General features: G+C 40.6%; 2 protein-coding genes across 3 annotated transcripts in view; one reads left to right on the plus strand and one right to left on the minus strand.

The window, feature by feature from the left end:
* The window catches only part of dmrt99B (doublesex-Mab related 99B), a 48,985-nt gene extending 40,610 nt beyond the window's left edge, over nt 1-8,375 (minus strand). The window contains exons 1-2 of one of the 2 annotated variants that reach the window (XM_028179601.2): nt 7,695-8,375; nt 1,128-1,295 (exon numbers count right to left, since the gene is read on the minus strand). In XM_028179601.2, coding sequence (XP_028035402.2) covers nt 1,128-1,295; nt 7,695-7,799 — 273 coding nt within the window. In that variant the 5' untranslated portion in view covers nt 7,800-8,375. The remainder of the gene's footprint in view (nt 1-1,127; nt 1,296-7,694) is intronic. The other variant, XM_089739131.1, reaches the window with a different exon arrangement.
* A 9,684-nt stretch (nt 8,376-18,059) lies between these two features.
* Nucleotides 18,060-20,551, plus strand: LOC114246850 (uncharacterized). The gene is made up of 2 exons (XM_089739077.1): nt 18,060-18,200; nt 19,696-20,551. Exon 2 carries the CDS (start codon nt 19,704-19,706, stop codon nt 20,532-20,534), a length of 831 nt encoding a protein of 276 aa, XP_089595203.1. The 5' UTR covers nt 18,060-18,200; nt 19,696-19,703; the 3' UTR covers nt 20,535-20,551.
* The last annotated feature ends 376 nt before the right edge of the window (nt 20,552-20,927 follow it).

Consider the following 20,927-nt stretch of genomic DNA (forward strand, 5'->3'; position numbering starts at 1 on the left):
ATGTTACTTTTAAAATAATTGACGGTGTAGCCGCCGTAGCAAGTATTATAGTAATACCTAGTGGTGCTTATATTACATTACAAATGCGTTGTACTATGCACGCAATTTATCGCAAACAACAGCCGACCCCCGCTTTCAACGACAATTCCAAAACGAACCCTACTCTATTTCGCAGAATCTACCACCGGATCGGAAACGCGACCACAGAGAAGATCCGGCGAGAAACTCAGTGGACTGTGTCTGTGGGTTAATTTACTCGCCGAGCTCTTCGTCAGAAGCGACGGGTTCGACGAGAACGATGACCGGTGCTTGAGGTACCTAGAAGCACCGTTAGTGGATCGGGAAGATCCGAAATGACGTATTTTGGGCGACGTCAACTGTTTACCATTCGGTCCGCAGGATCGGGCCCCTTTTAACACTCGATATATTCTGGTTTTGGATGACGGGACAGATGTTAGGATACAGTTGAGATTACAAGACATTTCAACGTCACGTGGTAAGGCTCCAGCTACCTCTTACTACCGGACATGCTGAGGGCATTGCGACCATGCGACCGTTAAGTCGTCATGGCCTAAAGGACAAGACGTCTGGTGCATTCGCGTTGAAGCGATGCACCGGTGTTCGAATCCCAGGCGGGTACCAATTTTTGTAATGAAATACGTACTCAACAAATATTCACGATTGACTTTTACGGTGAAGGAATAGCATCGTGTAATAAAAATCAAACCCGCAAAATTATAATTTGCGTAATTACTGGTGGTAGGACCACTTGTGAATCCGCACAGGGTAGATACCACCACCCTGACTATTTCTGCCGTGAAGCAAGTTTCGGTTTAAAAGGCGGGGCAGCCGTTGTAACTATACTGAGACCTTAGAACTTATATCTCAAGGTGGGTGGCGCATTTACGTTGTGGATGTCTATGGGCTCCAGTAACCACTTAACACCAGGTGGGCTGTGAGCTCGTCCACCCATCTAAGCAATAAAAAAATAAAAAAAGGCTCCAGTGACCACTAAACCCCAGGGCTGTAAGCTCGTCCACCCATTAAAGCAATAAACAAAAAAAAGCACTAAAAGACCAGTTATCTGGCGCTACAGGTTAGCTTAGGTAGGTATATGAAGTACACACATTTGTTAGAGCACGTTGCATCCTCACCTGTGCGGCCATGACGCGCTGTCGCTCGGCTATAAGTGTGCACTTGGCGCACACACAGTCGCGCCACCGGCAGTACCGCTTGTGCCCCTTCAGTGCAGACACCACGCCGTGGTTCCGGCACCGAGCGCACTTCGGGGTCCGCTAGCAAACCAAACATATCGTGGTTATTAATCTGGTGCCACGTGGGCGGGTAGGTACCGCCATTCTATGTTGATCTGGTGCAACGGGGGCGGGAAGGCACTGCTATGCTACGCGTTGCTGTTGCGACACGATCCGTCATCGTGGAAGTAACGTTGGGGCGACTTTTAACAATATCGGCGCTTGAAAGGCAAACCAATAACTGCTTTGTACATAAATGATAGGCAATAACCATGTTCGATGCAAAAAAAATACATAATATAATATTTCTAATAGTAATAATAAACACGCATAGATGCAGACACTCACTCACACACAAACACACACGCACACGCACACACACACACGCACACGCGCACACACACACACACATACACACACACACATATACACACACACACATACACACACACACACACACACAAACACGCGCGCGCGTGCACACGCATAATGACCTTAAATGATATCACCTAATGATCTCTCAACACTAGTCCGCAGCATCTGTTCACGACTTAACCTAACCTAATCTATCTTAAGAAGGAGGGAGGCTGGAGATCAGTAGTCTTTGAACCTAGTACAGACTTCAGCTCTTTCAAAGGCTTACAAAATAATTTTTTTTTCTTTTTTTTTATTGCCTTTGTAGGCAGACGAGCGTACGGCCCACCTGATGGTAAGTGGTTACCGTCGCCCATGGACTTCAGCAATGCCAGGAGCAGAGCCAAGCCGCTGCCTACTGCGAATTATAAGGTTAATTTCCATTTGTATATATAGGTACTAGGTATACCTTTAAGAGAGAAATAAATAAATAATTATTATTATTTCTAGGTCTATTAAAATCATTTCAATCCTACAGCTAGATTCGTCAAAATAGATTTTTTTTTCAGGTATTTGAACTTTAAATTAGTCTACTGTAAAGTTCACGTATTGTCGCTTAGTCACGTTTGCCTTTCAAGCGTCGATATTGTTATTAATACAGCTTATTAGCTAACAGCTATTAGCTTAGATAACATCACGCGAAAAACTAAAAACAAATTGGCGAGTTCGCTAGTTTTCTCCATATTCAGTTATAGAGCGGAGACCTGGATACTCAAGAAGGCCGACAGAGACCAAATAGACGCCTTTGAAATTTGGAGCTGGAAAAAAGTGTTACAGATTCCATGGACCGCCTTTCGCACCAACGTGTCTACTCTGAGAGAGCTTAATATCAAAACTAGACTTTCAACTATATGCCTTTGTGGGTGCTGGAATTCTTCGGATATATTGCTCGTAATGAGGGTCACAATCTAGAGCAGCTGATGGTGACAGGCTCTGCCCCTGACATTGTTGACGTCCATGGACAACGGTAACCACTCACCATCAGGTGGGCCGTAAAAAACCTTAGGACACAACTGGTCCCAACAGTACCTACAGAAGCTCCTCGCGAACTTAAATCCTACAGTTCCAATGAAACTCAAAAAACCATTTCCTTCTGCTCGAGTCCTAAGTATTTACTATTGATCCCGTAAGTCAAATCACATAAGATATACCAACGTTCTCCACACTGACTACGCTAAAATCATTGATTAAGCTAATAAATTTTATAAGTTACTTTGTAAAGATTACACAGAAAAATTAACAGTAATTAGCACAGTATTGAAACGAAACCCTATCCAACCCAGGCGACGGGGCAACGTAAAACCGCCGTCATTCTCGGTGCTTTGGGCCCTTCAAGCACCCAAAGACACAGCCCACTGAGTTTCTCGTCATATCTTCTCAGTGGGTCGCGTTTCCGATCCGGCGGTAGATCCTGCGAAGCACTGCTTTTGCTAGGGCTCGTGTTGGCAAAATCTCTCAGATTGAGCCCGTGAGCTTACCTACCCGTCAGGGCATAGCTGGAATAGCTCTCTAGGTTGCCAGTGAAAAGTTATGGAAAAAACACAAATAAGACCTCCGCGAAAACAATGGACTAAGTTGCACTCAACTAATAATTCACTCGAATAGATTATTTTTCGTAACACTGTTGTCAGACCGGTCGTGGTCTTCAGTCAATAGGTTTTCTTTTTTTTATTGCTTAGACGGGTGGACGAGCTCACAGTCCACCTGGTGTTAAGTAGTTACTGGAGCCCTTAGACATCTACAACGTAAATGCGCCACCCACCTTGGGATATAGATAAGTTTAAAGGTCTCAGTATAGTTAAAACGGCTGCCCCACCCTTCAAACCGAAACGCATTACTGCTTCACGGCAGAAATAGGCAGGGTGGTCGTACCTACCCGTGCGGACTCACAACAGGTCACCACCAGTAAAAATCATTGCTTTGCGCAGTTGTTATGTACCGGTAAAATGGGGCGATTAGGGATTGACAGGCGAATCGGGAAAAAACCGGGAAAATCTTTCGACGCTCAATATAAGTTTTATATTCTTTGCAAAATCTTCCATTTTTTGTAGTTTAATAGTAGAATGTTGAAAGTTCACAAAACAACTCTGAATATGCATGATAATAGCTGCTAACTTATAAAAAATCGCGTTTCAAATTAACTTCCTGTGGTGGTCATTATTTTAGTGCTAGAAACTTTGCTCTCTTTTATTTATTTGATAATAATAGAAGACGACTATGATTTATAAACGTTATTTAGTGTTTGAACCAGCATATATATTAAAGGTAAGTCTCAGTTGTTATTGGTTTTAATGTATTTGATTAAATAAAAATACATGTAAAAATCTGTTGTTTTTGGGGATATTGGGGACGTCTTAGGTACAAATAGCAACGAAAAAGGGGTCAATTGGGATGAAAATACGTGAAATGGAAACGACCTAAGTATAAATAGGTACAGGTTTGTAGGGTTGTCTATGTAGTTATAACAATATTTTTTAAATTTGTTGGTAAAAATCTGGTTTATTCGAAGCGAAATTGGGAATAAGTCTTTATTTGAAATAGATAAGCAATTTAATATAAGTAAGTCGATTTTGCAGAGACATGTAACAAGATCAATAAAATCTCAAGGTGGACAAAAATGTCTAAGTAATACATAATAAAATATTTAATATTTGTTCAGAGTGGGGGTATTCATCTGATTAATCCATGGAATAACCGACACACCTAATCTCTTAACCCAGATAGAAATATCAGCACTGTCGATTGCACCTATAATTGAGGTGATGTCTGCCATGTACTTTTGTCAGTTTTTCAATTTTTTTTATTGATGATCACTTTGTTGGTGCAACTAAATGAATAAATTAATTAAAACTATATATAAAAATAAAAGTAGTGCAAACCCTAGGAAATTTCTCATTTCGTCCCAATTAACCGCAATTTTCGGGTAAATAGGGATTACACCTATTTTTGCATTTTTTGCTTAAACTGGAATGCTAGTTGCATAATTTTAAATTAGATAACAAAGATGCCCCCAAGACTCGAATCATTTTGATCCTGATATAGCATTATATACATCAACAACTACCTTAAAATTGCTCATAAAGTTGGAATTTGTCCCTAATCGCCCCATTTTACGGTACCTCACCAGCAATCGCCACTTCTCCCGGTCTGTGGAGAGCCTGGTAGGCTCATGCAAATAACCGCCAACTACCGACTTGACTTTAATAGATAGGTAGGTACGTATTAAAGAAATTGTATCGAATTTTTATTTAATTCAGACACGAATTCGAAAAATACACTAAAGAACTACGCCTTCAAAAGTCTACACTTTGATTTTGTTAATTTTGAATTTCTCTGAAATTCTAATTATCGCAAATCCACAGTGGCTATGCTAAAATTATCCTTCGGAAATCTAATTCGCTAATGTACACTCCAAGTTTACTTCCTTATTTCGCGTCACCTATAATTATACATTTCCTAGATCCGCTGCTTGTATTATTACTGTCCCCTGTATACGTTAGACTATAATTATAATATCACCAACAAATCATAAATGTTAAATCAGACTTAACACGCAACAGCAACGTCGCGATGGCCGGGGCGTTAACAAATAACATGCTATTTAAGCATTTAACAATAGCAGCTATTAACATAAATAGCAGTTATTGTAACACAGTTGCGTTTTTCTGAACGGAAACGTTATTTGATATTCTTTATTTTTTACTAGCGACCCGTACTCGCTTCGCTTCGGAAACATTAAATTTTATTATCGATAGCCGAGTCCCGCGATGTTACCCGCTGTTATTGTCGTAACGCGGGTGACGCCGCGAGGCGAAGCTAGTCTAAAAAAGTAGCCTAAGTTACTCCTATATCATGCGCTACCTATCAGTGAAAGTCCCGTCAAAATCGGTCAAGCCGTTCCAGAGATTAGCCGGAACAAACAGATAGACCGACATAAATTGTAAAAAATGTTATTTCGGTGTATGTACCGTATATTCATATGTATGCAGTAAAAAGTGATTATTTTAATATTACAATCAGACAGTCCAATTTTATTTATATGTATAGATTTCACAAACTCACAGGAGTTTTGTTGCACTTTCATAACAACCTATGGATAGGGTGGAGTGTGAGATCACGTGTAGAATAACACGTACCAAATATTTGTATTTTTTTTCCTACCTAAGCTGATAGCCTTGAGAGGCTATTTCAGCGTAACCTTAACTAGTAGGTGAGCTCACGGGGCTCAAGCCGGAGTGTTGCTAACACTGGCCCTAACAAGAGCCGTGCTTCGCAGAATCTACCACCGGATCGGAAACGCGACCCACTGAGAAGATCCGGCGAGAAACTCAGTGGGCTGTGACTGTGGGTTAATTCGCTCGTCGAGCCCTTCGTCGCAAGCGATGGGTTCGATGAAGACGGTGACCGGTGCTTGTGGTACCTAAAAGCACCGTTAATGGATCGGGAGATTCCGTAATGACTTGTTTTGGGCGACGTCGACTGTTTACCATTCGGTCTACAGGATCGGGTATGTAATTTATTTGTATAACGTTTAGATGATGAAAGGGAATAGCTGGTTCTGTAAACGCCTTGAAATTGTATCCATCGATCGGGTTATCGACCGCCGAGGATCTCACACAAAGACTACCAGGAGGGATGTCGTGAGGCGATTAAAGCAATCACTGGAGAGTGGACAGTTCTCCGAAGCAGCTATGATTTTAAATTTGAGACGATTGAGACTACAAGCGCACGTCTCAAAGTAACGGCAGTCATGGTCTATGGGCTCTATAAAAAAACTATCAGATTTTTTTTTGAAACAGCAACAATCGCGATTATCTGAGAGTGTCCCGGACAACAGAGGAAATAGTAAATACTACAGATCTGTGCGCGTGCACGGATAGACACACCCGACTTGCCTATGTCTGCCTCTTAATCCGTGAAAACTGTGTATATGAATAGACTAACTTTTGCCCGCGACTTCGTCCGCGTGGAATAGTTACTTTGGCATAACGCTAAATTTTACCCCCACTTCATTTACGTAGAAAGAAAATATTTTTGAATTCTTTAATGGTGCTCTTATCTTAGCGTGATGTTATATAGCCTATAGCCTATATCCCCAATAAATGTGCTATCTAATACTGAAAGAATTTTTCAAATTGAACCAGTACTTCCTGAGATTAGCGCGTTCAAGCAAACAAACTCTTCAGCTTTATAAAAATAATAATAATAAATAATATGATAATATGAATAGATAGCCGATCCCGATTCAGAATTCGACCTCAAGTTTCAATATGAGTGGCGGTGACAGTCTCTATGAGTCCGCAACTGTTCTCAACCGCAGCGACACTTCTCTACACCTCCATCATAAATAGAAACATTCTAAATCAAAACTAAAGTAGGTAGTTCTTATGACTTCAAATACAATTATATTTAAGCTCTATGACTCAAATATTTGGAATTTACTTATCTTCCGATGCTCAATACCTTTAAGATTGAACGATACCTACGCAGTACCTACCGTAGTACCGATAGCAGTAATCACACCTTGTATTAATAAATCCATGAACAGAGTCTTTAAATAGATCTGAATCCATAGACCAAGTGGCAGTCATTGATACATATTATTGAGCAACCTTCGAACGTACATCTTCGCTTTGAAGACTAATCTAATTCAGAAGATTTAAACCTAAATTCGTCTTATTGTCTGATCGTGTAGTTCACAGGCATGTAATTTAGTTTTTATTTTATCAAAACATTGTCAGCCATAGCTATAGATATGTAGGTACTTAGTGTCTTATATTAACACGCGCTTAGATCGGTTTATGCCTATGTCTGTTTGTATGCAACGTATCTAATCTTTGAACGCCATTTTCATCGGTTTCAAGACGACAGATCAACTTGACAATTAGGACCGGCACTTTTATAACTTCACTCTATTATCCTGATCAGTATCAGCAGAATGAAAAAGTTACAATTAATTATTATTTCGATTTGCTATTTATGTGTCGATACTCGATGTATCAGGTATTAATATTAAAATTGCCTCACCTGATATCTTTCGGACGCTCTCAGGAAGAAGGGCGGCAGGGCGGCGAGCACGGGATGCTGCACCAACTGAGACACGTCTACACCGTTCGGAAGTGACATTTCCATTATAATTAAAGTCAATAACTTGATATCTTCTAATAAATAAATTACAAATCTCAAAACTTGTAACTATGAACCAAAAAAAGCAGTTCAAGCGTCGACATTATTAAGCTGCTTATTTTGAATAACGGATGATTATTGAAATGCTATTTTTTTGAATTTCGAATGTTATGTCGTTTCGCGCGGCCTCGCTCGCTCGCTACAGTCGTGTCGCGGCGACGACGCACGCCCGAGCTGTAACCAACACTGTTGCTTCATCGCCACAGTTGTGGAACAGTTGCGGCGGCGGGGCAGACAGGGACGGCGCGAGAACACGACACACTGTGTCACACTTGCGCCTCGTGCCGTCCCGCTCGCACTATACTGTTAACTGTATATGTTGTATCGGCAGGTTATATAAAATGTTGTAAAATGCGAGCGTCGAGAGCGCCAATGGCGCGGCCGCCCGTCCCCGCCTCCGCCCGCCATTGGCCCGTTCCGATGCTGAAACTTAATTTATAAAGGTGACTTTTTTGAGAAGCTCTCTTTGTTCGAACAAAAGCTATATTGAATGAAGCACAAAAACACAATTATGTTTTGTTGTAAGCGTTTGTGGATTCGTTTTCAATAGGAAAGTTGGGTTTTTGTTTGTATTGTGCGATGATTGTACCATAATGAGATCGAGTCGATACAGCTCTGCCCACGTCGCTGTTGTCCTCTTGTGGCGCAGGCGACATATTTGAATACGCTCGTTCTGTGTGTTGTATGCTCACGTCCTTATTAGTTTGTTCTTGCTTGTTCGACTGATCACAATGGGTTTTACAAATTTATAATCACGATAAGCGTACCCGAGTAAAGGAACATCTTCTGCAATTAGGTACGCTTGTTGCATATCTGTGTGCATGTCTATGAAAATCAGTTTCACTGTTCAACGTATCAACTTTACTAAAGAAATTGGTAGGAAATAAAGTTATTTATTTTTCGTTGTTATTAAAAACGCTTTTTTAATACAATTACATAATATGCTATTTTTTTAATAACGTTGTAATTATTTTGGTCGTCTCTCAGAGGGCGCCATCTTGATTCTAAAATTGAAATTCGAACATCGTACACAGAGAGAGGTGCGTTCGAATTGAAATATTTGAATTTACTCGTAGAACGAACCGAACTCGATTTAAATTACAATGAGAAGAAGCGGGTGCGGGACGGGAGGGGGCGTGGGACGGGTCGGGGGAGGGGTGGCTGTGACGTCGGTAATTATTGAGACCGATAACCGAATATCGGAAATTGTTCCCGATTGTGATAGATCGGTAAAATATTTTTTTTTTATTGTTAGATGGGTGGACGAGCTCACGGCAGACCTAATGTTAAGTGGTCACTGGAGCCCATAGATATTTACGACATAAATTCGATACCCACTTGAGATTTTTTTATTTTTTTTTTATTGCATAGCTGTGTGGACGAGCTCACAGCCCACCTGATGTTAAGTGGTTACTGGAGCCCATAGACATCTACAACGTAAATGCGCCACACACCTTGAGATATAGTTCTAAGGTCTCAGTATAGTCACAACGGCTGCCCCACCCTTCAAACCGAAACGCATTACTGCTTCACGGCAGAAATAGGCAATGTGGTGGTACCCACCCGCGCGGACTCACAAGAGGTCCTACCACCAATAAAATGTTCTTAATTAATGTAATATTTTTAATTTAAAAATAAGGATCTCTGTTAGTTTGATTCTTAATTTATATTCGCGTAGTGTATCCATGTATCTATGCACGTGTGTGGACATTCCCACCGGTCGAATGGGTGTAACGCAGGAGATAACCCACAGTAGTGTGGAGTGTAAAGGAGATGGTGGGATCGTCTCGAATAGCTCCTTACAGCACTCATCTGTTGAAGAGCTTATACTTCATCAGAACCGAACCCTTACAGCGTTGTGATAGATACTATCACTCTGCCTATTTCTGCTGTGAAACAGTAAAGTGCGTCACACACGGCGAAGATACTATAATATTTTATCTTAACATACAATATTGATCGCTATAAGTATATTTTGTATGAACTATCAGATATATATTGTCTTAATCATTTAGTTATTAATTTAAGCAGCTTGCTTTGAAGGGCGGAGCAACCGTAGTATAAAACTGAAACTTAGAACTAATGTCTCAAAGTAGATAATGCCATTTATGCTGTTGATGTCCACGGGCTCCGTTGACCACTGAACACCGTGTGGGCCGTAAGCTCGTCCAACTATCTCAGCAATAAACAAAAAAAAACTTTTCAAAATGACACAATACACGTGTGCAGAACTTAATAACTTTACTCAAAGCTATAGATAATACGTAAAGGTAATTTGCACAGGTGTAGAGGGGGGGTGGGGAGGGGGGACGCGGGGCGGGAGGGGGGGAGGGCCTCCTTAAATGAGAATTCCGCAGCGGAACGATCAACTCGCGAAATGTGAACATTTCGTAAACGTCTCAACTTGGGCATAGAGACCGGAGTAGCGTTGTCGATAGCGGCACCCAACCAGCCAGCCAGGGACCCAGCTGGACCAGACCCAAGAGTGTCCGTTCTAGGATTTACACGCGGCTTCGCTTCCGGTAATGAATTTTTTTTTCTTGCTTTGATGGCTGGACGAGCTCACAGCCCACCTGGTGTTAAGTGGTTACTGGAGCCTATAGACATCTACAACGTAAATGCATCACCCACCTTGAGATATAAGTGCTAAGGTCTCAGTATAGTTACAACGGCTGCCCCGCCCTTCAAACCGAAACGCATTACTGCTTCACGGCAGAAATAGGCAGGGTGGTGGTACCTACCTCACTCACACAAGATGTCCTACCACCAGTATTCAGCTTTTAGGATATCGATTCTCATGTCTTTAGTTTTAAGGAATAAGTTTAAATAAATATGTACTGTGTCTCCACATTGTTAGGTGCATTATCGGATGTATCTTTTAAAGCGCCATTACACACGCTTGTCTACTGACATTAGTGTAACATAGCAATTGTAATTGGACAACCAACCATAGTTCTGGTGCTAACTTCGTTCACCTGTAGGTATATTATTAGTTAAATTACGTTTTTAACGATGAATGTAATGAATTAATTACTGTAATGTAATGAAATAGTTAACGGCCGTCTGGTGTAGTGGTAAGTGACATGGTCACTACACAAGGGGGTCGCGGGTTCGAATCCCGCCAAGGGAAGATATTTGTATGATAAATATAAATGTATTTTCCAGGGTTATGGATGTATATTAAATATACGTATGTGTATCATAAAAATCTTACATTTATTTCCGTTATCTGGTACCTGTAACATAAGTTCTTTACGAACTTAGCACGGGACCGGCTAACGTGGCGTGATTGTTAGTAAATATTTATATTAATTACTCTCTAATAAAAAAAAAAAACAAAATGTGTGCAATTCACACGTGGTAGAAGTGAAACCTTCGAAAATTAAAATACAATTATCCTAAACGTCTTAAGTATATGTAAATTTTGTCATTAGTAAATAATTGTAAGGTAGCGCCCTCTGTGAATTGATATTTTAATTTCACGTATAATCCTAAATTAAAATTCACTACAAGAGCTTTCATACACACGTTAGTATTAAAAAATCTCACAGATGGCGCTGTATTAAATAGTATGTATATTTCTGTCTCATTCTTTGCTGGCTTCATCCTACACATTTTTGTATTTGTGTCTCTTACCTGTCGTTTTTTCCGTTGCATCCGGTTTGAAATCACAACGATTCTAAAGAAGTTTTCACTTCAAAAAACTCGCTCTGTTATACTTCGGTATAAGTTAGTTTTCTTACGTAGGTATTCACTTTGCCAGACATTATTTGTTCATAATTACATAACTTATTCATGTGTGAGACATTTTGGAGATCTGGATTTTTAAATTGAAGCCACGTTTTTTACTTATATTTATTCAACTTTCTGCACAAAAGTACAATGGTGCGCTTAATGCTTGAGGCACTCTCTGCCAGTCAACCAAGGCCAGTCAACGGTATAGATAGTCATTGTTAAACGAATTTCTGTCCGAAATCCAGGATGCTAACGTGTTTACCGATCGTTGAGGAATACTTGTCTAAAATAATGTTATTTTTATCATAAGAATAAAACTTAATAATTTTAGTAATGATTTTTGTGTTAACGAGTTAGGCGTTTTGGTGCAAACTGTAAGCCTGACTTTGTATTGAATTGTTGAATAAACAAATTTAATAAATTTTTTAAAATTATTTTTACTAATGGTAGGACCTCTTGTGAGTCCGCGCGGGTAGGCACCACCAACCTGCCTATTTCTGCCGTGAAGCAGTAATGCGTTTCGGTTCGAAGGGTGGGGCAGCCGTTGTAACTATACTTGAGACCTTAGAACTTATATCTCAAGGTGGGTGACGCATTTACGTTGCAGATGTCTATCGGCTCCAGTAACTACTTAACACCAGGTGGGCTGTGAGCTACCCATTTAAACATTAAAATAAAAATAAAAAATTAGAGTTTATTAAATGAATGATATAAATATATCCCAATTATCGACATCGACGTCCCAGCTCTAGTCGGGCCGGCGGCGGCGGCGGCGTGGGAGCGCGCAGAATGTCTTCGCAAAGCGTTAAAATGAAATGTTCGCAATTTGAATATCGTTCTGTTCTGAACCAGCCCCCTCCCCCGCGCGTCCCCCACCCACCCCCGCGCCCCCAACGACACGGACTTACAACGTAAATTGCTTAGGAAATGTTTCTAAATTATATTGAGAATATGATTTATATTTTTATTTTAACTCGATAATATAAACGATTGCGGAGATTATTTTAAACGCTACAGCGTTGTTATTATAGCGTGAGTGTGCTTCGATTGTCTTACAAATCTCGTGGTTTTTTTTTGTTGCTTAGATGGACGGACGAGCACACAGCCCACCTGGTGTTAAGTGGTTACTGGAGCCCATAGACATCTACAACGTAAATAAGCCACCCACCTTGAGATATAAGTTCTAAGATCTCAGTATAGTTACAATGGCTGCCCCACCCTTCAAACCGAAACGCATTACTGCTTCACGGCAAAAATAGGCCGGGTGGTGGTAGGTACCTACCCGTGGGGACTCACAAGAGGTCCTACCACCAGTAAATTTAGATCATGTATCTTTAAGGCGCTCGTGGACATCAGCAAAGTCATGGACACGCTTGAGTCGTCGCCTACCGCTGAAAATGTTTTTTGAACCTCGTTCACAGCGGGACATATCATAGCGAAGACCGGGACGCTTTAAGACAGAGGGTCGCTTTGGTAACCACAAATCGACGTGATCTACACAGTATGAGCCGCGCCCGGTAACGTCTCCGCGCCGCGCTGGTGGAACCCGGATATTATCTTATTAAGTCATTTACGGACCCCCGCCCCAGCGCGACCCACACTACAACACACATTCGCTCCGCGTCGTCAGGACTTGTACCAGGACATTATGGTAGATAATCATCGTCATCATTCTCCTGCCCTTCTCCAAGTCATTTGGGATCGGCGCAACGTGCTTTCTCCTTCCATACTCCTCTATCATTTCTTTTCTCACTCCTCTCTTACACATATTGTTACACACATTTATTTCCCGAGCGCTGTGACATGTCCTTCTTCAAACGAGGCTTGTGGAGAGTATTAAGCGGTAGGCAGCGGCTTGGCTCTGCCCCTGGCATTGCTGAAGTCCATGGGCGACGGTAACCATTCACCATCAGGTGGGCCGTATTCTCGTCTGCCTACAAGGGCAATAAAAACAAACCAAAAAAACAAAAAAAAATTGTCTTTCACACAATCCATTCATTATTCTTCCCTCTGCCTCTAAAGCCTTCCACATTTATAGTTAAATCTCTCTTACCAACCTCATTGTCGTGTCATCTCAAGTCCATACCATCACAAACTCACGCTTCTTGACCTCTCTGTCACATATGCCACTTTCAGACTTCCTCTGACATATTAATTCTGTATTCTATGGTATTCTGTGGTTATTTAATATAACCGCAATATCGTCGTTGTCAAACCAAAATCTGCTGTGCATTTTTTGAAATTTTTACTTTTTGACCTTTTCGTATAGTTCACAGCTCTAGGTATCTACCGTATAAAAAAAACTGTTATGTGTCTACCTATAGCTTTAATATTTATCTATAGCTTTCATTTGATATAGTTCTTAAAAATTCACCTTCATATCTATATCTATACTATACTGTACTACGTCATTTAAGCCTCCCACATCGGAAATGAATTAATTTAATAATAATAATAACAAACCTCCAGTTTGAAGCTGCGTCATTGACGCCGTTATATTTGTCTCCTCTGAGGCTCTGACAATCACTTTAGGATATCAAGTGAACCGTGAGATCATCCGCCCGTCTGCCAAATGAAATACCTACGCGTTATATTTGTAGTGGCGAGGCACGAAACTTATTAAAACAATGAGAGTAACAAGTGATTCTTCAGTCCCGAGTTGTCGAGCCGCCCCGCCTCCGCCAATGACGCCCTGTGATACAGTTTCCGTTTCCCGCATTGGACAAAACATCCCGGGGCGTTACCTCTTCATTAACTCGCGCCGCCGCCAGCGACAGAAGGTCGGATGTCCACCATCCTTCACCGATCGAACGCTTCAGAATGCATGTTACATATGGACGCTTGAAAGGCAAACGTGACTAAGCGACAATAACTGCTTTGAACATAAATGACAGGCAATAACCATATTCGATGCAAAAAAAAATATTCTAGGTCTATTAAAATCATTTCAATCCTACAGCTAGATTCGTTAAAATTGATTTTGTTTCAGGTATTTTAACTTTAAATTAGTCTACTGTAAAGTTCACGCATTGTCGCTTAGTCACGTTTGCCTTTCAAGCGTCGATATTTTACAGGACCGATCCTAGGATCGCTACGTGCTTTAACAATTGATATCATAAAAATTAACTAAAAACCTCAATATAGGAAAACGGTTACGGAAACCTCACACGTCCCTTGAAACGTGAGGTCGGAGTATCAATAATAACTGTTTCTTTACCTTTAAAATTGTAACGCGTGACACTACTACGCGACAGAAATAAACAGGATACCTACCTACTGAGATAAATCACATAAATTTTAGTCTATTGTTAATGTATAGTGTCTGATAAGTTATTTCCTGCAGGATTCAAACTTGTCACTCGGTGTTTCCACGACTCTACCCGTACAAGGTTAATACGGCTCAGTTTCCCAATCATTGCGCATATAAATCACATGTTTATCTGTTATCTGAAAGGAGTATATTTTCTTTCCTACCTATGCTAATAGCCTTGAAAGACTATTTCAGCTTCACCCTAACATGTAGGTGAGCTCACAGGGCTCAAACCGGAGTGTTGCTAACGCTGGCCCTAGCAAGAGCAGTGCTTCGCAGAATCTACCTCCGGATCGGAAACGCGACCCACTGAGGAAATCCGGCGAGAAACTAAGCGGGCTGTGTCTATGGATTAAATAGTCTCTTGACAGGGTTAGACCACTCATCGGTTCGTTATGCGAGGATCAACTACCTACCACGAGGATCTACCACTCGCTGTACTATATCGTATAGGATATTTCACAAAACAAAACCCAAGTAAACTGTACGTGTAATAAATAACGGCAATGCCAAGCAGACGTGCCGCCTGAGTGTAAGCGATGGGCTAGTTGTGAGTGGCGGTGTCGTTTGTCGGCATACATCAAGCAGCGCTGACCGCGCGGTCGCGTGCTTACGTGGATACGCCTCTTACAGTAACATCAAGATATTATTTTAATAACTTAATAGCACCGGGGCAGAGTGAAAGTTGACGTGACGAATCTCATCTTAATAGAGGGAAACCACAGTCCCCGTAAACAGTAAGTATGAATCAAATATTTTACAATCCAAAGCTAAATTAATTTAACCATTAGGTATAATACTTTAGTAAATGTATGTAATGAAAAACCTTTTTTATTTAAGACTCTTTAGTTTTTAAAAAGTGTCTGTCATTCAGTAAAAAGAGAGTTTAGTTTTGTATAACTTATTAATACTGTTTACTGTTTAATTTTTAATATTAATTTTAAAAGAGATTAAGGGCTTTAAATGTTTTTTTTATTATATCACAGAAAACACAATCAAGTCTTTTATTGTTTATTAATTCTAAAGTACCTACTCTATATCATTAGGTATATTATATGTATTCAAATAGAATCCAACTAGTATCCAAGTTTCTTTGTTTATAATTGATGAGAGAATGTTAAGTAGTTAACTCTTGTTATTATTTTCTTTTTAAATTTTTATTTTTCTTATGTCGTACTGTTAACATTTTTATTTAACATTTTTCCGTTGTTCGTAAAATTGCTGTAACATGTCATAGTGAGTTACAAGAGATTGCTGTACGTGCCTGTAACTGGCTTACATACCAGTAGGTACTTAATTTTATTCTTGTTAATTTTAAGCTTGAATTTTTTGTGTGTATTGCTGTTGGTGTGTTTAATTTAAATAAATAAACTTGAAAATAGTAAAAGAAAGTATTTTAATAAGAATACGTAACAATAACAACTGGTAGTAGGACATCTTGTGATTCCGCGCGCGTAGGTACCACCACCTCGCCTATTTCTGCCGTGAAGCAGTAATGTGTTTTGGCTTCAAGGGTAAGGTAGGCGTTGTATCTATACTGAGACCTTAGAACTTATATCTCAAGGTGGGTGGCGTATTTACCTTGTAGATGTCCATGGACTCCAGTAACCACTTAACACCAGGTGGGCTGTGTGCTCGTCTACCCACATAAGCAATGAAAAAAAAACAATAAGTTTATAAAATATAAAATAGTTTGAGGGATGTCCACGCTAGGCCGACCTCAACGTAGAGCTGACCGGCAGAACGCGTAGAGTCGTTTTTACTTGTCGTGTGTGATGGAGCGGCGCCTGGCGATGTGTCGCGGCCGGGGGCCCGGCTCCCACAGGATTGATCGAGGGTTTATGCGAGTAACACATTTGTCAGCCCTCACTGTTCCCCAACGGATTCATTAAGTAACTCTTCTACCTTACGTAATGAGGCCACAATAATGCAAAGTGCTCATTCCCGATCCTGTAGACCGAATGATAAACAGTCGACGTCACCCCAAACATGTCATTTCGGATCCTCCCGATCCACTAACGGTGCTTTTAGGTACCTCAAGCACCGGTCATCGTTCTCGTCGACCCGTCGCTGGCGATGGAGGGCTTAACCAGTAAATTAACCCTCAGACACAGCCCACTGAGTTTCTCGCCAGATCTTCTCAGTGGATCGCATTTCCGATCCGGTGGTAAATTCTGCGAAGCACTGCTCTTGCTAGGGTTCGTGTTAGCAACGTCGTCAGGTTTGAGCCCCGTGAGCTCACCTACTAGTTAAGTTTACACTGAAATAGTCTCTCAAGACTATCAGCTTAGGTAGGGAAAAAAAAGCAAAGTGCTAAATTGTTGTAGGGGAATGATACCCCGCCCCGCTTAGCTTACTAAGTAGTTATAATAATAAGCTATATAAGTTAGTGGTTAACGTGCAGCGATCCATCGCGATCGTTGACGCGAATAAACATATCTATAATAGTTATGACCGCTTCGATGAGATTTCTGACGTGATCACACTAAAACTTCACATTGTCATGAACGATTTTCACTGACAATAACTTCGTGTTATAAAAAACCTGCTTTTTTTCTCTACCTAAGCTGATGGTCTAGAGAGACCATATCGGCGTTACCGGGCTAATAGGTGAGCTCACGGGGCTCAAACCTGACGATGTTGCTAACACGAGCCCTAACAAGAGCCGTGCTTCGCAGAATCTACCGCCGGATCGGGAACGCAACCCACTGAGAAGATCCGGCGAGAAACTCCATGGGCTGTGTCTGTGGGTTAGACTCTTGAAAAGTGCTTGAAGAGCCTAAAAGCACCAAGATATCCTATTATTATCTACTTTAAATTTCAAATTTTTGGAATATTACTTTTGAATATCCGATGCTAAAATCGGACTGTATTGCCATCTATCGTCGAATAGTGAACATAGTTTGACAAAATAAATTCTAATCAGTTAAGCAATTCAAAACAATAACACTAGATGGCGCTATGAAAATTTAAAATACATATTTCTTGTGAAACGGACGTACAGTTTTTTTTTAGCTTACATTATACAATTGTTTTCATCAATATTTCTAAACAATAAATCAAAGTTTTCATCTGCCACTCAAACTCGTGATCTTAACGAAACACCGTATAATTGTGGTCCATAATCATGTGTGACAGAATCAGCGTTTTACAACACAATTGTAATCGGGCAGCTTATTATACAAACATTAATTTCAAACAGGACGAAGTGATGTAAAACACGGTCGGTGTTTATACAAACAAAACCACAGCATCCGCGTCGACCCAACCGCACTAATCACGACTCCAACGGGGAGGTTGCAGTAAGTAACAAACATTATATTTTTACAAAGCCTTCTGTAATTTTCAATGCCCGTGAATACTGAGCGAGCATGTGCGCCATCTTGCTGCCATTATCAGTCAGGGACGTCACTGTTGCTAGAACTGCAACCACTATTCTTATGCAAGACATGTATCTGTTTACTAGTTACCTAGTTCCATATGTTAGTTTATATTCCGAGGCTTACAATCGGTTCTAATCAGCCTGACGTTCCGAAGCCCTTTCTCATACGTTTTCGTCGGAGACGTGAAGCAGAAAACGTAACAGCGGGTCTTCAGGTCCACCGGAATTGATTAAACTGTTACATCCTTACTTTGTTACCGTAAAATGCTCAGGGAAGCGTAACTTTAATACATAAAAAATGTAGTCGCCACATATTACTGTTGGTTTCTTTTTTTTTTTATTGCCCTTGTAGACAGACGAGCATACGGCCCACCTGATGGTGAGTGGTTACCGTCGCCCATGAACTTCAGCAATGCCAGGGACAGAGCCAAGCCGCTGCCTACCGCTTAATACTCTCCACGAGCCTCTTTTGAAGAAGGACATTCATAGCGCTCGGGAAACACCGTGGAGGGGAGCTCATTCCATAGCCGGATGGTAAGTGGCAAAAAAGACCTCTGGAAACGCACGGTGGATGACCGCAGTGGCTCCAGGTAATATGGATGAACTCTGCTCCGATGGCGGGAGGTGCGATTATAAAAAGGAGATGAAGGGATCATCTCAAACAATTCCTCAGAGCATTCTCCATGGAACATAGGACCTCTTGTGAGTCCGCATGGGTAGATATCACCACCCTGCCTATTTCTGCCGTGAAGCAGTAATGCGTTTCGGTTTGAAGGGTGGGGCAGCCGTTATAGCTATACTGAGACCTTAGAACTTATATCTCAAGGTGGGTGGCGCATTTACGTTGTAGATGTCTATGGGCTCCGGTAACCACTTAACACCAGGTGGGCTGTGAGCTCGTCCACTCATCTAAGCAATAAATAACTAAAAACATGGCCAATCAACGTGGGCCGGACACATAGTTTCCTAGCTTAATAAACAATTGTACCAAAGACCTTTAGTAAGGTGTATGTATTTAAAAAAAAGGGTTTTAAGGGAAGCACCAGCCCCGGCCCAACAGTAGGTACGTCCGCTATTGCTCATGACTAAGGGACAGTCATTTATTTTATTTTATTCATAGCGGCTAAGTCCAAATTGTATGGGTACAACGAACCACCCAACAAGGTAAGACGCGAGCCTTCGATCTTTTAGGCCAAAATGACTCTAAAATTCATCTTTTCTCAGTTATTTATTTGCGTTTACAATTGTGTTGACAATTACTTAGGTACGTATATACAAATATTGTATTTCCATTCGAAAACATGACGACATGTTAATTCCGATTTATTTATTACTAAAATTTTGTTCTCTTAATTATATAAATACGTGCATACCTACAGCTAAGTATATAATAAAATTGAATCCTTCAATTCCAGAAACAGCAATGAAACTGTTGGTTGAATTGACGTTATTGACGATAATATCGATGCAGTCCAGGGCCATCATCTTACGAAACAACGGTTTGATCCACAAAATGGTCTCACAGTTTCAAGATAAAGAGAATCTTTCTTCGCATGACGAAGCGCGCGACAACGTGGTCGCGCTCATGCAGAATGTCTTGTGCAAGAACTTCCCGACGATTCCGTGTGACATCATTACTAAGGACGAAACATTAAAACATTTGATACAGAAGTCTATACAGCAAATTAAGTACAAAAAAAGATCTATGGATAAAACTATAGGGACAGATGTCAATAATTTATCACAGCTCCCGGCTATTAACACTGACGATGACGCGAACATGCCAACAGAAGACGGTGACCGCCCCAAGCATCACAAGAGCGACTGGACGCCGATTAAAGCGAAGAGGAAAAAGAAAAAAGGCAAAAAAGTATCTTTAAATGGACGTAAAAAAATACGTAAATTTTATCCACACAAAGTTAAACAGAAGGACGCGTTCAATGGAAGAAACGAATACGGACATTCTGAAGAGAAATTGTCTATGTCTGTAGAAATTCCTGACGGGAATAACGTCCGCAAGACTGGGTACCACTCCCGGGATCAGCCAATATGGCGAATAGACTATTCGAAACACGGCGAGCCCAGCGTCAACGTATTTGACGATAGATTGAGAGGGAAGATCATTCATGCAGGAATGGTAGAGGATAATGTCCTGGAGCAAGAACCGAGACGGGATGTCTTGCATCCCGATGTGTATATCAAGAAAAACTTTGTTAGACAGAAAGTCGATGTAAATTCTGAAAATATAGAATGATAAAATTTTTGAAGAAAGTTTACTGTATTTTTAATTTAAAACTATAAATGAGCAGAAGCACCCCAACTTTTGAAATAAAAATATCCTCCGCGTTTTATTAGAAAGCTGGTAATTTTAATTTTTGCGTGGTTGTAGGTATTTTCTGTACCTGGTTAGGTTAAATAGCTAGATGCTGTTGCGTGAGTTATCTGGGAGTAGTTTAGTTTTAAAAGTTTTATCCCTGGTCACAATATAAGTATGAGGATCTTAAACTGATAGATTAGTTTGACTGTTTTAAAACTTTAATACTCTTGAAGAATAAAACTAATTACAAAAAACCTATCATAGACCAAATTCCTTTAAGCCAGATAATAATAGGCAATATCAGTAAGCTATGGTGTTGCATGGTTCAAT

Source organism: Bombyx mandarina, chromosome 28 (assembly GCF_030267445.1).
Source record: "Bombyx mandarina strain Sakado chromosome 28, ASM3026744v2".
In the NCBI taxonomy this organism is placed as follows: domain Eukaryota; kingdom Metazoa; phylum Arthropoda; class Insecta; order Lepidoptera; family Bombycidae; genus Bombyx; species Bombyx mandarina.

What these genes read in the sequence shown, in the direction of transcription:
- LOC114246850 (XM_089739077.1), top strand. Translation starts at nt 19,704, where the DNA reads ATGAAACTGTTGGTTGAATTGACGTTATTGACGATAATATCGATGCAG.